This window comes from Eublepharis macularius, chromosome 4 (assembly GCF_028583425.1).
Source record: "Eublepharis macularius isolate TG4126 chromosome 4, MPM_Emac_v1.0, whole genome shotgun sequence".
Classification (NCBI taxonomy): Eukaryota; Metazoa; Chordata; class Lepidosauria; order Squamata; family Eublepharidae; genus Eublepharis; species Eublepharis macularius.
The window spans coordinates 76,496,838-76,513,316 of record NC_072793.1 but is presented as its reverse complement, the minus strand read 5'-3'; the positions used below and the strand labels follow the sequence as shown (position 1 = coordinate 76,513,316).

Below are 16,479 nucleotides of genomic sequence, written 5' to 3'. Positions count from 1 at the left end.
AACTGATATCCTTTTACTAGCAAAAAAAAGTGTTATTAGAGATTGTTTTGAAAACTTTTGCATAAACAAATCCAAACAACAAATGGTAAACAGTTTAAATCAATACTATAATAGTTGCAAACGATTTAAAGATAACTTCAGAAACCCATATTAAAATATACAGATGACCTTTGCAAGAACTCTCTCAGTACATACATAAGGTGAAATCATCGTGTATTTTAACTATGGTTGTAAAACCAGGATTTGGCCCCACTCTTGGTTTCACTGCATACACTCTTTCCCCTGCAGAGAACCAGATGGTATCTTGGCCTGCATTGTGAAAGAGGCAGTACCTGGGAACAAGCCATGATTAAGACAGGGTAACTGTGTTTGCATAGCATTTGAAACCGTAATTAAGATAAACAGTTTTAACGAACAAACTTGCTCCACAACTTTCATAACTTTGTTGGGCACGTCCTTTCATCAATCAAAATCAATCAATCAGAAGCAGATGAGACAGTTCATGAGACACATAATCTCACACTAGGTAGACGCCTGACTCATGAGAGCCAAAAAATGAGTGAACAGGATGTGATCTAGGTGCATACATAATCAGCAGAGACATTGAGATGATCACACTAAATTGAATCAAGCCATTATGTCAGCACAAAATCCTGACATTCTTACGGTTGGCTGTCGGAGAGGGAGAAGGTGTTCTTATATTTGAAGAAGGGAACAGCTGAGTGATGCATGTTTTACCTCTCAAACAAAAAGATGGCTTGGGTTTCAAAGCACTACATTTTATAAAAATCAAAATACAGTCATTCAGCAGCAAGAACATTGTTACACACAGATGAACTCCTTTCAATCTCAACATACTAGAAAAGACCATGGAAAAAACCTGCTTAGTCATTCTAATTTTTATATTGTATTTATTATAAAATTACTGAAGATTATTTACCATGAAAAGTAGGAAGAAATAATTGTGACCAAAGCATTTTTGATATCGAGAATAATCTATCAAGGTACTTACTATTATATTTACATAACTCATTATGGAAATTGCTATATTAAAACAGTTTACAGTGTGGATTGCCAATTTTACCATTTTAATGTGCTTATTTAATTTTATAGAACCATGGCTTTTTTTCAGCTGGACCACCATGGAATGGCATTCCGGCAGCTCTCGAAAATAATCATGTGTCTTGTGGCCACACTCCTGATCTCCAAATAGAGATCAGTTAGCTGTGCGAGGGGATGGGCGCCGGGCCAGGAGGCAGGGAACTGCTTTGTCCCCGGCAAGCACATATGGGACTGCTTTGTCCCTGGCAGGCACATGAAGAGGAGAGACCAGGTAGGATGGGGCAGAATGGAGAGTGGCCAGGCAGTGGTGGCATCAAGGCCAGGCAGATCCCGTGCAGACAAGACTTTCTGCCGCAGCGCCAGGAGCCAGAGGAGGAGGCAGCAGTGAGTGAGCAGCTGAGCAGCAAGCTATCTGCTGCAGCGCCAGCAGCTGCAGGAGGAGTCAGCAGTAGGTGGGCAGCCAAGCGAGGTGTACTAAAAGGAATGGCAGAATTGCCCATTGGAAATAATGGGAGAGGCTTGAAGGCCTATTGGAGATAATAGAGCTCCAATGAAACACATTACACCAAAAAAAAAAGGTTGGAAAGAAAAAGTGGAATGGATTTTGCAGGAAGGTCTCTGGGCTAAGATAGACTATTCAGAAGCTGGAAGAACAGGCCCCAGAGTGCAAGGACAGACCTTGAGAGTAGCAGAAGTGCTCCAGGACTAGAAGGACAGGTCCCAGAGTGGAATGACAGCCTCTAGGAGTATCAGAAGGGCTCTGGGACTGGAGTGACAGGTTCCAGACAGGAATGACAGCCCCTGGGAGTAGCAAAAGCACTTTGGGCCTGGAATGACAGGTTCCAGAGTGAAATGACAGCCCTGGGTGTAGCAAAAGCTCTCTGGGACTGGAATGACAGAACTCTGAGTGGAATGACAGCCCCTAGGTATAGCAGAAGCACTCTGGGACTGAAATGACAGACCCTTGAATGGAATGACAGCCCCTGGGAGTAGCAGCACTCAGAGACTGGAGTGATAGGTCACAAAATGGAATGTCATCCCCTTGGAGTAGCAGAAGTGTTCTAGGACTGAAATAACAGGCTCCTGAGTGGAGTGACACTCCCTGGGAATAACAAATGCATTCAGAGACTGTAATGACAGACCTCTGGGAGTAGCAGAAGCAATTGGCGTGAATGCTCAGCATCAACAGCTTAAAATGTGCTGTACGGAATGGGCCACAATGCTCATGGGCACTACGGCACCAGGCAACATTTTCCTGGTGCCCACCAAGTGTTTTAAGAAAAAAGGGGGGCAGGTGGGACTTTTGCACAACAAGGCAACTGATGGGTTGTGCAGATCTTTAAAATCATTCCTTTGGTAGAAGCTGCCACCACGTTACAAGAATCTTCACTGTGTGACTGAAGGTACACTGTGGCCATTCTTTCCTGCCTGGATCACCTGCTGCAGCAGTCATTTTGTGTCTGCACACCATGGTGTGTCAGAATTACAAAGAGGCCTGCAGACTTAAAAGGTTGAGGACCCCTGACTGTTTGTTTGTTTGTTTTATTGGATTTATAGTTCACTCTCCTTGAAAGCAGCCTCAGAGCAGATAACAACAAACTAAATACATAAAGGGTTAAAACAATAATAGCATAAAACAAGATAAAACAATCAATACAGTTTGTTAAATGTTTAACTAGAGTATGAGATGGGATTTTTCACAGAGAGACTATGGAGTGAGGAAAAAGTGAGCAAGAACTCAGGCAGGGTGTGACACGTAATGGGAACGTGGAGGTTTGGAAGGCTGCAGAATTGGACAGGGGAACAGAAAGGGGACAAGTGCAGGACTTATGCATGAAAATAGAGGAGGTGGCTGATATCGATCTCATGAAAGTGTAAGTAAACTGAGGAGCTGATAGGAAGGATTAATAAAAAGATATAACTGATTTGGTGATAGCTACACATCTTCCAGAAATAATTAACAGATAAAGTATTTAATTCTACTCTATCGTTTGTGACTCCTGTTGTAGACCACTATCTCCCATTCCACTCAGAGGGCTGTCATTCCAGTCCCAAAAAAGTCTGCTACTCCCAATCTGATTCCAATCAGAAACATGTCATTTGAGTCCCAGCGGCTTCTGCAACTCCCAGGGGTGGTTATTCCACTCAGAGGCTTGTGATTCCAGTCCTAGAATGCTTCTGCTACTCTCACGAGCTGTCATTCCACTGAGGGGCCTGTCATTTCAGTCCCAGAGCATTTCTGCTACTCCCAGGGGCTGTCATTCAACTATGGAGCCTGCCATTCTGGTCCCAGAACACTTCTGTTACACCTAGGGGCTGTCATTCCACTCTGAGGACTGTCATTCCAGTCCCTGAATAGTCTGTCTGGGCCCAGAGACCTTCCTGCAAAATCCATTCCTTTTTTTTTTTGCTGTAATGTATTTCAATGGAGCCCATCCAAATAAACTGGCATTCGCGGCTCCCATTATCTCCAATTGGCCTTCAAGCCTTTCCCATTATTTCCAATGGGCATTTCTGTCATTCCTTTTAGTATATCCTCGTTCAAGCGGCCTCTCTGCCGTGCCCACTGAGTGGCCTCTCTGTCCCGGCGCTGGGAGCTGCAGGTGGCCAAGCAGCCTCTCCGCCATGCTCACCGAGCAGCCTCTCCATCCTGGCACTGAGAGCTGGAGGAGGAGGTGGTGGTGGGCAGGCGGCCAGCTACATGGCACTTCCTGGCCTCGGCTGACTGCTAGGGTTGCCAGCTCCAGGTAAGGTTGGGAAGTTTCTGAAGATTTGGGGGCTGGTGCCTGGAATCACCCCAGCTAGAAAAAGAATAACAGTGCAGAGTTGGTACAGAACTCCCAGAACTGAAACTGAAATTTTTTCAGTGCATACTTGAAGGGTTTGGCCATTGCCTGCCTGTCGGTAGTGATCCTGGAATTTTAATATTATTTCAAAGAATCCCGTGTGTTTCTTCCTCATGTCCCTTTTGAGGCAAGCAGGCCCAAATCACGGGAGCACTCCCAGGCCATGTCCTGCGCGATGATGTCACTTCCAGAAAGTGACTTCATTGCACGGTCCCAGGAGCACGCTTGCATGCTTTGCATGCACATTTGTGGTACTAAGGGTGCCACCTCCTGCTGGGAGTTGCCCCAGGTGCTGGCAACCCACACTACACCACTGAGTTCTACCACCGGTTTTCCCAGAAAAAAGCCCTCCATAGAACACTGACAAAACACTAGATACCAATTCATATTCTTACATTTTAAAAATGCAAATACGGCTGGATTTGAATTCTAGTTCCGATTCCTTCATAAGGAGATACACTTATTAATGGTCATCTGTAGCCTCCCTATAAACTTATGGAAGTGTTAACTGCACAGCAAGCCTGTCATTTGTAGGATCCAGACATATGATGCCAACAAGTTAAGTTTTTCTTACTAAGTGTAAACATGTAATAAAAAATATTCCACCACATGGTCAGATTTTACAGATCCCTTCCTTCAAGATCTGACTATGTGGTGGGACACTATGATACTATGACATTCCATCATCCTTAAACAACAGAAATGGCACCAGAAGCATTTTTATAATTCCATAACGAACTAACTAGTTTATTTATTTTAGAGGGGCTTTCCAGGCCTCTGGAAGCCCCGAGGCAGTGGGAAGGCCCCATGCTGTGGAATCAGGCCTTCCCACAGCTGTGCTGGGCCTTTTCAGGCCTCTGGGAGCCCCGCAGAGAAGGCGGGGAGGCAAACCATTTTGCCCCCGACTTGCTTTATCTCTGCGTCCTGGGCCTGTGTGGGGATAAGGAGTGAGTCATCGGCAACATGGTTTGCTTTTTATGTTTAAGGATTCTCTCTCCTCTCCCCCCCACCTGTTCACAATAAACAGAGGACATGAGGCCAAATGGCAACTAAGCAGCCTCCGTACCTTTGGTATAGCCAGGATAAATGTGAAGGTCACCCTTCAGAAAATCAGAATAGAAACTTTTTAAAGCAATTGTCTTTTTAAAATAATTCTATTCTGACAGGCTTGAAGAGGAGGAAGGGGGGTTGTTAAGTAGATTTATGATTCTTAGTTCATTAAGAAGGGAGCCAAGTTCACAAAATTCATTTAAGTCACTTGTGTCTATTTAATGAGAATGATTTTCTGTTACAATGGACTACAAACCAAACAGCAGAGGTGACAAATAGATGACTGATCTACTGAACCACAAAGCTTCCTTGACAAAGCCTCTGCCAAGCAACTTAAAGCATTATTTTAACCATAAGCCTTTTGAAACTTTACTTGCCCTTGAATCTCATTACAGAATAACTATGCTGTTCAAGTGAGTGATTTATTTTTTTACATGCCAAGATGACACAATAGAGCCATTGATGAGATAAGCAAAGAAGTGACATATTTAGTTATTTACAGGGGGTTAAACTGAAATCAGCATTTTAACTACAAGAGACACAGCTTCCAGGAGAGTTTAAAAAAATAAATACTGTTAATTTATATTTATATTAAAATATACTTCTGGTATTGTTTACGTTCCATGAACACAGAAAATTATTAAAATGCATACCTTGATACTCAATTCTCTGTTATATCTTTCCACTGGGATCTACAATACCTTTATTCTTTTGCTGTTTTGTAACTGCATCTTTATTTTTTTCATTTTTTGAACCAAAGCAATACTTGGTTTTGAGATTTTATCATGTACTGCTGGTTACCATACACAGGAAATGCCAGATGCCATTTATTAGATGCATATTTATAAATTGCTCAGTTCCTTTCTAGTGTTAACTTTGTGATATCTGAACTCCAAGTCTCTTTGGAGACTGACAAGAGAAGCACATGAAAAAGAAACTACTACCCAGCCCATTGATATCCTCAGCCTTTGGTATGACTGATGAATTTCTGATGGAAGAAGGGAACACATGAGCTCAAGGATTTCCAAAGCTTATTTCCATATCCACAAGGTCTTCTTTGTAAATACATGTGAATAGGACATCTGTGTGAATTCTCTCTATTCCTCCCCCATCACTGTCCAATAACCATAATCAAGTCCCCTTTCACTGACACAACTGTAACCTGTTAAGATTACCAGGTGAACTCTTATTGCTGAACAGGTTTGCCTTCAACTGAACATACCTATGTAGCCCAACACGCTTTTCACTTTCAGGGAGATGGAGGAAGTCCAAATAGAGTCATGTTCTTTTAAACCTGGCAGTCATTGTGTTATATAAAACTACAGTTTATTTTATAAAACTGTTTATCTTTTACTAACTTTTTAATGAGGATTTCCAGAAAGATGCTTTTGGCTATTCAGTTCCATCTCTCTTTAGGATTTCAACAATATTGCTGACAGATAACTTTGCCCACAGCCTACTTATTAGACAAAAATTTGGAATTTCATCAATCTAAAAACAATTCACAGCTCAAGTACATCTCACTAAGGTCTAATTTGTCCATTCACCCATTTCCATCCCTGAAGGCATCCGTCTTCCCTCTTTCATATAAAGATTGTTTAGTTTCCACATTTTATTCAGCCTAATTCAACAAAAGCAGAAGTGTTTTCTTTGTCCCTCATCATGAAGAGATATCACATTTTCAACATTATTATTTTGCTGCCACTTGCCTATTTTCAGACAGTTCCTATAAATCCACATCCAGAAAGCAAGTGATAGTTGCTTTCTTTAACAAAAATCTAGACAAAAGTTAATAATAATAAAACTGGTCTGCTGTGGAAAGAAAGCAACAAAGTCTGATAAAAGTTGCCCTAAAAAGTGCTGACCCAAAAAACCAAACCCTGGTCTGATTCTATAACAGTATTTATTTGTTCAAATTTAATTCTGCATTTCTTTTTCTGAACACCAAAAAGTGAGCTCTAAAAGTCCTCACATCCAATTATTTTCTATTTCCAAACCTTTTTCTATTTGCAGCAGGACAGAAGGCTATGTACAAAACTAGACACACTCTGATCATTTGACACTCCAGAACTCTGTAGATGTAACCCTACCACCTTAAAATCAATGGGAGCTTTTCTACTCAACTCAGTTAGCACAGGAACACGCCCTTTTTATCTTTGGAACTAACGGCGTCTGGTTTAAAAGCCACACAGACTTTTTCATGTATTTATATGATAGGAAAAAACCATTTTTCCTCTTCAGATGTCTGGATGCATTTAGTGACACTGTCACGTTTACAAGGCCAAAAAAGCAGTGCTGTTAGCCAAGTTTTCCATTCCTGTTTTAATTTTTACACTTTATTACATACTCTATGATGCAAAGTAGATTAAAATTTTCAGTCCCAATTTAATGAACCGCACAATCCCCATGGTCCCCCGCTCCCACCCTCCCCCTCCCACCACCACTCACCTAGCCAATGGGAAGGGTAGATGTGGGAATGGGCCTCCCAGATGTGCTCCCAAGGCGGTGTGATGACATCATTTCTTGAGAGTGATGTTATCACAACACCTCAAGAGTGCTCCCACGCTTTGCCCAGAAGTGACATTATCGCGTAAGCATGAGAGCTTGCATGCACACGAGGGACACAGTAAAGGTGAGTGTCTCTCACCAGGATTGTAAGGGGACCTGGTAACTCTAGCACAACCAATTGAAACCAGACTGTTTGCATTATTTGTAGAGGTTTCCACAAGCATCTTCAAAAATGGTAAAAGCTGGCAGTAAGATGTTTTGGACCTTAAATCTTGAACCAAGAACTCCAGGGGCAGCTAGACTGAAGAATGTCATCACCCTTAAGACTCATCCAGCCTACGTTACTTCCTTTTACGTGCCAAGCCAAAACATTTATTTTTATTCAGGCTTAAGAGATTCCAATTTTGTTAGCTATTTTATGGTCCAATTCTAGTCAATGCTTCTAACATTTATAATTAACATCATTTTAAGCTGTTCAATTTTTTTTCCTGGCTTGTTCTTAAGGGCTTGCTTGTTTTTGTTGTATTGCTTTAATTGTAAGCTAAATAAAACAGGTCCCTGGATAAGCAGCATATACATTTTCTAAATATACAACTATCAGCTCCCCTGTGGTTTTGAAAACATAGCAGTTATGGGTTGAGGGGGGAGGGAATCAGTTCAGTAGGAGCTGCAAGTGGTGGGGGCATTTAACCTTTTCCTCATACCATTTGTATGATCCAAATCCTTTCCCTGCCAACAAGGGGTTTAGGTTTCAACCCAGAGGTGAAAACTGGGTGATACAATCAATGTTTCAGCTAGTTTGGTGATAGCACTGGTTCTAACCTAGGAAGTGTATGTTCAGAACTTAGTTCCCACTTAAGTTGGCAAAGGAATGTGCAACACTGGCCCCTGCAATAAGAAGACAATAGAAAGTCTCTGGATTGACCAAGCCTGGCATAAATTTTAGGAGCTGACTCTGCTACCTGATCCATGTTTTCTGCATGATTCAATTCAAGCTTTAAGTCACTGACCTTAGTGCCCCCAAGATGGATCATTGAGGGCAAATCCAGGTGTTATTCTCATCCAAAGATCTCAAATAAAGTTAAGCCCTTGCTGGATCTCTGTAATCATTCTGGGATGCGGATGTGAAGGAAGAATCTTGCACAACCCAAGGAACTGTGCTGAACCCCCACAATCCTGCATGCTGAAAGGCCTCCAGTGCAGGTAGGAAGAAGAAAAACAATCACCTAAATCTCTCCACTCAGGGACTTCCCAGAAGCCTGAAAATTTGCAAGACAAAAGGCAGATACTTTGGCTCACTGTGAAAATGCTTCCATTTATAAGCTGTGGTTCAATCACAGATTTCTGTGAGTGATGGACAAGCTACCTCTCTCAACTCAATACAGAATCATCTGGTTTAAAAAAAAAGGTAAGCCCCTCACTTTTTAAAAAGTTCTTGTAACAATATATGCAAGCTAATAATGGTGCATGCACACATACTCATTGTACTGTCACCTGAGAATTATAGTTTTGTTTCACCTGCCCCAAATTGCCTCCACAGCACTTGCCATGGTAGAGAGCTACTTGGCAATCCAGAAGGGCAACACCATACAAAATACGTGCACAAAATAGTCAAGAGGACTATCCCAATACCTCTGCAACACACAAAGGCCTTTCATCACATGCAATTAGTGAAAATTCATAAAGAGGAAGGGGTCAACATCAAACTAATTCTGTACTTACTGAGCAGCTCACATAGATGCTTGATTCATAAATTATAATACAATTAAGAATTATGTGATGCATGAATTCATAAACTGAATTCTGGTGCCATCAGACTAATTCTTGCAGGAGTGTAACTCTGCCCTATCCCAACCTGAAGGTGAACAATTTTCTTTGTTTCAGATAGGAAACATTATTCCACTAACAGGCACAAGTGAGAAAGCTCAAAGGAAATACTTAGTATGGATATTACTGTGTATGAATTAAAGGAGCAATGCAGTTTTTGTCTTTGCAAGACTCTTCTCATTTCCTGCTTTTAAATAAATGCATTTAATATACAATGCAGAACAGAAACAGAACTTTCATCTGTCTATATCCCTTTAAGTACAACTAAAGCAAACACTTTTATTAAAAAGTAGTCCCTTTTCAAATTAAAATACAGACTTTGTCAAAGGACAAAAATATAAATTATATTATGTCAGACAGATTTGACTTGTGTGTTAAAACTGCAACAAAATCTAGCCATCAGTTCCCTAATGTGGCACCTGCCAGTACTTCCCCTGGCACCTGCTCAGTTTTTAACAAAGTGGGCAGGGCCATTGTAAGGCTAGACCTGTTACTGGCTTCCCTCATTCATATGAAGAGGTTTTCCACATTCTTATGAAGAGGTTTTCCATAGCTACAATAGCTACAGCCACTGGAGGAGCAGGAGGGCAGAAAAGCACCCAAGCTTTCCTTAGTCAATGCGTTGTTCCAATACCCTTTAATTCCCCTTCTTTCTTTTTATTCTCCTGCTCTTGGGCATTCTTTTTTTTAATTCTTATTCTGTGATTCTTTTGCAAAACGAGTCAGGAGGTACTGTAGACATTTGGGTTCGGCTTCTGTAGCATCCCTTTTGGCTGCTCCTCTCAAAGTTCTAAAAGTATCCACAGACTAAAAAACCTGGAGGGCCCCTGATCTAGCCAAACACCTTATTCTAAATATACTGCTTTTGTAACTTAAATACCCAATTAACAGGGTAAGAGTCATACCAGTCCCAGGAACCCAACCTATTTTCCAGCCCAGATCTCATGCATTATTTCCTTCCTTACATCCCTCCCCTTCCTTCTTTCACTCGCCATTAGTTAGCTATTCCTTTGCACCTGAGAGAATTTGATTAAAGAAATACTCTGTGAAATTCAAATGCCATTATATTTTATGGACTGTGGAATTATTTACAATAGCATGATTGTGATGGGATAATAAGAATTCTTTATATATAACCAAGTTCACAGCCTTCATCAGCACAGAGACAATGGTTTCAAGCCTAATCATACATGGGATTGGATCCATAAGACTGTGAAGCAAAGTCCTGCCCTTTCCTACACGTCTTCCCACTGTGGCCTCCTTCACCCCTCAAAAATGCACTCTTGACTTTCAAGAGACCCTCAGGATAGCATGTAATGTGATCAATAGTAGGAAAAAAGAATCAGCAAAAATTGTTCTCTTTACCACAAATGTAAAAATAAGTTACTTCTTCACATACACATTATATACAAATGGGTCAGACATGAGAACGAACAAGCATAGCTGCCCCTATCGTATATAGCTTAGCTCTGCAAGTGAGAAAGTCACACACAGCTCAAGACACCCGTATATGGACACTACTGGCAGTCATTAACAAAAAGCAGGTATCCGCCATTTAAATGTTATCAAGGTTTACATGTCAAGGTTTAGGACAATTACGTATACTGAACCCCAGCATTAACAGTTTCTTGACCTATCTTTAAAAATTAATTTGTCAACAGCATTTATGCAGCAAGAATCACTCTTTAAGAGAGTGATTCTTGCCACTCTTTAAGAGAGAGAATTTGAAATTCAAATTGCAAGTTTGAATAAAGTGCAGTTCTGTGCTCTTCATGCAGAAGAATGACAACTGCTGAGGAATCTGCAACCATTCTTGGGCACAATCCCCCAAAATGTTTTCCTGTACACGCCCCATTGAAATTAATATAAGCTGATCTTGCATAACTCCTGCTGATGTCAATAGCTCTCATGCCATATACATTCGTAGCAGATTACACGCAATTTTTCTTTCCTTATTTAGAAGTACAATGGATCATACTAAACTGCCAAATAGTCATCTTCTTTATGTATCCTATATCCGGCCATTGTGTGACAAAGTAGTTGACATCAGACCATCTTTTTGAAAAAATACTGCCAGTGAGAAGATTCTCTATCCATTATCTGTTAGTTATCCATTGAATTAAATCAATCTGGTACAATATTAAAACAATTAAAAACAAAATATTCAGCTGGCTTATTTCTTGCTAGCATTTGCTCAAAAATGAGCAAAACCAAACCAAAATCAATGTTTGTATTCTGGCCTGCTAAATCTGCAGGAGAAGTGCATAAAATACAAGAAAATGATTTAGCAGAGCATATCCACTCACTTATCTACAGCACTTGCCTTCCAGGCAAGCAGGTAGAGAAGGTTTTAAGGCTAAAGATGTTCCATAAATTAATTACTTGATATGCAGGTGAATGTGGACTAACGAAAACTTTGTGAGCTACTAAGTGCAATGGATTTATTTGTTAGACTGATATATTATGAACAATAATGAAAGTATTCCTGTTAAGAGAATACAGCTGGGTGAAAGACTTTGCTAATTCCTATTCTCAGAGCATGTATAGTATAGTGAGTGACTCCCTGTTCTTTTTTGAGTGTGGGTATGTGTTCCTTAACAGCCAAGCACAGCGGCAGTATTGGAAGAACATGATTTTGAAACCGTGAAAATATAACCTTTGTAATCTCTTGGACAGGATTTTGAACTATTGCAGAAACAGCCCTTCTAACCCCAAACTCTCATTTCTGTTATCTAGTCATTGATGTTTCATTGCATGTTTGAATTTAATAAACAAAAACATTATGTTTTAGCTCACAGTCACAATATACAATAGATTTTAACTGGGCTTTGTGGCTGAATAATTAGGGCTATAAATCAGAACCACCTGGACTCAGCTCTAAGACTCCTATTGATTTCTGACCATACAGATCAATCATTTGTCAGACAGAATTGCCCACTGAAACGTAACACTTCAGACATGAATGTATTTATGTTCTTCATGCGCATAAGATGCATACTTAATTTCAAAAACTTGCAGTTTATTTAAAAAACTGGAAACAAATAAGAACCCTCTTCTTTTCAATATCCTGCCTGTTTTCATTTTTTTTAAAGGCCTAGCTAAGCACAATACATTATCTGCATTTCCATAGTCAACTGTTAAAACAATATATAGTGGCAAAAATTTCTCAACTATTTTCTTACAATTCACATGGTAGAACAACCCTCCATAATTTGTTACTTTTATATAGATCTACTACTGCATAAACCAGGCGCAGTTTAAAAGTCTAGTACTGGTTTATTGCCATACTACTTCCAGAAAATTCTAAATGGGCTAATTTAGGCTTCAGATATGTAACACTGATGCACTCCACACTCTTAAGTCCATTGCATACTATTCCCTGTTGATCCAGGTCTGGTTGGCCACATCAAGGAACAATTCTAAAGTGTTCATGGCTCCCAAAGTTTTACATATAAATTATGACAGCTCATGAGATTTCTTCCTTCCTTACAGGATAGGATTCAGAACTGCAATATAGTATGTAGATTGGAGTGAAGGCAAGTCAGTATTCCTGAGTTTTTATATTCCAAGTAAGAGAAATATGGAGAACCATAACAAATGCTCCCCATTACCCAGTTACATGCACCTGGGAGAAATCCTCACTGTTTATCATCTTGCGGCTCAAGTGGGTAAATAATATTTTCCCCCTGCAGGTTGCATTTCACAGTAACTAATCTCTTTAAAAACAAGCACAGAAAGTTCTCTGAAAGTTAGTCCCTAAGGGAAAATGGAAAACCAACATCTAACTAAGCATACACAGGATATTAATACCACAAACACATCTAATTTCAAAGGATTAGTGGGCTCCCAGACTATAGCAGCATCCACATACCAAATACAGGCATCACTTCCTCTCCCTCCCCACTCCTCATTTCCAAGCAGAGAACATATGAGAGTACTTACATCTCTGAACTTGTTCCAGTATTTATCTTTGTCATATTGGGAAACGGTGCTCAGCCATTTATCATTGTCCAAGAAATTGCCATTGTTGCTGCTACCTGTGATGATTTCTGGACGCCTGCCCTCTGCTTGCAGAAAACACCAAACAACTATTGCCAATATCCTATGCATCTGCAAAGGGAGAGGGGAAGGGAAAGCAAGGTGTTAAGGGGGAGGGGGAGAATACCTTTGTCACAATACAACCCACAACTGGCTCCATACAGCTAGGAGAGGGAAAGTGTGGTAGACAGCCACCTATTTTGTGGAGACGAAGCTGACATTCTCCTCAGCTGCTCCTGTGGAAGGATCCTATTTACTCCCAAGGGGTTCCACTGTACTGAGAGCAGTCTAGGAATCGGGGGCGGGGGGGGGGGACTGCAAAGCCGGCAGTGGTACAGAGACGGCAGGCTAGATACCCAGGAAAGTTTTACTGAAATACGTAGATTTCTCCTCACGACCCTGACCTACTTGGGAACTCCGGGCCCCCTGCCTCGCCTCTCCTTCCCCTTCCCCGCTCGCCCCTCCAGCTGAGCATATACAGAAGACGCGGATGCCACCAGACCAGTCCCTTCAGTCAGGGACGGAGGCGACCAGCGTTCAAGTTTGCTTGCCAGGAAGGATGCTCTAGCTCCGCTTACCTTCGGCCAGAGGGCTTCGCTGCTCTTCACGAACGCCACCCGCTTCAGCCTCTTTTGCGCTGCCGCGGCGTGTATCGCTCCTCTGGCTTGGGGTCGAAGCTAGACACCGGGAGCCCCGATAAAGCTTCGCCCAGCTGCTTTGTGTGTGCTTGTGTGTAAGTAGAAGGCTGTGTGCGCGCTTTCCTCGCCGGCTCGGCGTGAATAATCGAAATCTGGTGCCATCTTCTGACCAATATACGGAATAGCGATTGCTAAGGAAAAACAAGCGAGTTCGTGGCTCTTCTCGGGCCTATATTTGAGCGCCCTGTGAACAAATTTATTCGCATTGTCTTTAATAGGAGGCCTTGCCTACCAACCCTTCATGTCGCCATTTGGCCCACATGCGTTCACAACTGCACTGATTGGTTGGTCACTTTTGAAAGTAGCAGCACTTTGAGAAAAGACATGACATTCAGACAGGAAGATAGTGTCTCCATTTGCCCAGGGGAGGACAGCATTTGGGGATGTGGTGCCATGGAACTAGGGTTGCCAGCTCCAAGTTGGGAAATTCCTGCAGATCTGGGAGGTGAAACCTGGAGAAAGTGGGATTTGGGAAGGGAAAGGACCTTGGCATGGCATAATTCTATAGCATCTGCCCCCCAAAGTACCCATTTTCTCCAGGTTAACTGATCTCTGTGGTCATTCCGGGAGATCTCCAGCCACTACCTGGAGGCTGGCAACCCTACATGGAACCCGCCTTCCAAAATTGTCGTTTCCTCCCGGGGAACGACAGAGTTCCATAGTCTGGGCTTGGGACTAGAGCAGTTTTAAGTATTTATACTATGTTGTCGTTTTATTGCGATTTTATTGAATATATTATGTTTTGTATTGATTTTTAACTGATTTAAAAAGAGAAATGATATAAAAATCAAATCAATAAATAAATCTCTGTAGTCCAGAGATCAGCTGTAATTAGGGTTGCCAATCCCTATACCCTCTGGGAGAAGGGTGGGGGGACCTGGCACTTACCTGCCAGAAGCATGCTCCTCTTTGCATGTGCACAAAGCACATGTGCACTCCAGCGCCTGCATGATCATGTCACTCCTAGAAGTGACATTGCGCCAGCCATGGAAGCACTTCCGCGCTCCATGCGGGGCTGATTCGACCCATTTGGAGTCCAAATTACCCCCAAACAAAGCACAGGAGTGCTCCCACAGCCAGCAGGACGATGCTACTTCCCAGGGTGACTTCATCACACCTCTTGGGAGCATGTGCGCACTCTGTGTGCTCCTGGGATACCTGCTGGTGGCAGGTGACTTCCAGGAAGCTTGCCACCTCCCGCCAATTGCTGGCGGATCAGCGGGCAAAGGTGCAAACCCCAGGGAGTTTGCCCACCAGTGGTGGGTACCTAGGAACCCTAGCAGTAATACCAGAAGAATGCTGGGCACCAGTTGGAGGTTGGTGACCCTATCTGCCAAGCTGAACCAGAGAGAGAAAGATTGGGAGATGACTGAGTTATTGACCTCTGGGCCTAAGGTTACTAACTGCTGGGGATCTGGGGGTAGATCTTGTGAGGGTGGAGTTTGAGGATGGAGCTTAGCAGGGCTGTGATGCCATGGAGTCTACCCTCCAGAGCTGCCATTTTCTCCAGGGGAACTGATCTCTGTATTCTGGAGATTAACTGTAATTCTAACTCCAGAGCCACCTGGAAGTTGACAGCCCTATATGGGCCAGTTGTTGGAATTTGTGTAAAAGCCTAAAATGGAGGAGAGAAGAACAATATAAAGTCACTTTGGGTTAGGTTTGCCAAATCTCCCTGGCCTCTGTGAAAGGCAGTAGCATGCCCGTCGCCAGGCACAATGACATCACTCTCGGAAGTGATGTCATTGTGCCTTCTGGGAGCGCACAAGAGAAGACCACCAAGGCAAGTGCCAGGTCCCCGCATCCCATTGGGAGGTCAAGGGGACCTGGCAACCCTACTCACCAGTATTCTTACCTTCACCTGTTTGGGGGCCGAAATCGGCTTTCTGAAAAATGTGGGAGTACTCCCACAGCCAACACAATGAAGCCACTTCTGGAAGTGATGTTGTCGCTCCCAGCTGGGAACTTGCCCATGCTCTGTGTTTGCCCAGGTTGCTTGCTGGTGGCAGGTGATTGCTGGGCAGCTTGCCACCTTCAGTGGACATGGGGGCAAACTGCTGGGAGTCTGCTCACCACCTGCTGGAACCTGGGAACCCTATTTTAGGTTCCCATTAGGGACAAAAGTGGAATATAATTATAAATGAAGTAAATAAAATAAATGAAAGCCTATTTGGCAGAATGAGCGGGAGAGGCATTTATGTCTGTCTTTGGTAGCCTCTTCTATGGACAGGCAGCGTAGAAATTTTCTAAATAAATTTTCACATTGTGCACATTCTTAAGTGGTATAACAAGCAAGTGCACTAATGTGCAAAGTTGTTGAGCTCTGCTGGTGCATGATAGACTGTTGAATGCTAATAAAAACACTAATAAAGTTCTCCTTTAACCAATCCCCCCACCTCAGCTCTGGTGCCCAGATATGTTGAACTGAGAGGAAGGATGGGTGGTAGCAG

At 42.4% G+C, this 16,479-nt stretch overlaps 1 protein-coding gene across 1 annotated transcript in view; it reads right to left on the bottom strand.

The window, feature by feature from the left end:
• SPOCK1 (SPARC (osteonectin), cwcv and kazal like domains proteoglycan 1) overlaps positions 1-14,050 on the bottom strand; it is an 831,544-nt gene extending 817,494 nt beyond the window's left edge. Inside the window, exons 1-2 of the mRNA XM_054978522.1 lie at positions 13,910-14,050; positions 13,236-13,403 (exon numbers count right to left, since the gene is read on the bottom strand). Of these exons, the coding sequence (XP_054834497.1) occupies positions 13,236-13,403 (168 nt within the window). The 5' untranslated portion in view covers positions 13,910-14,050. The remainder of the gene's footprint in view (positions 1-13,235; positions 13,404-13,909) is intronic.
• Positions 14,051-16,479: the final 2,429 nt, after the last annotated feature.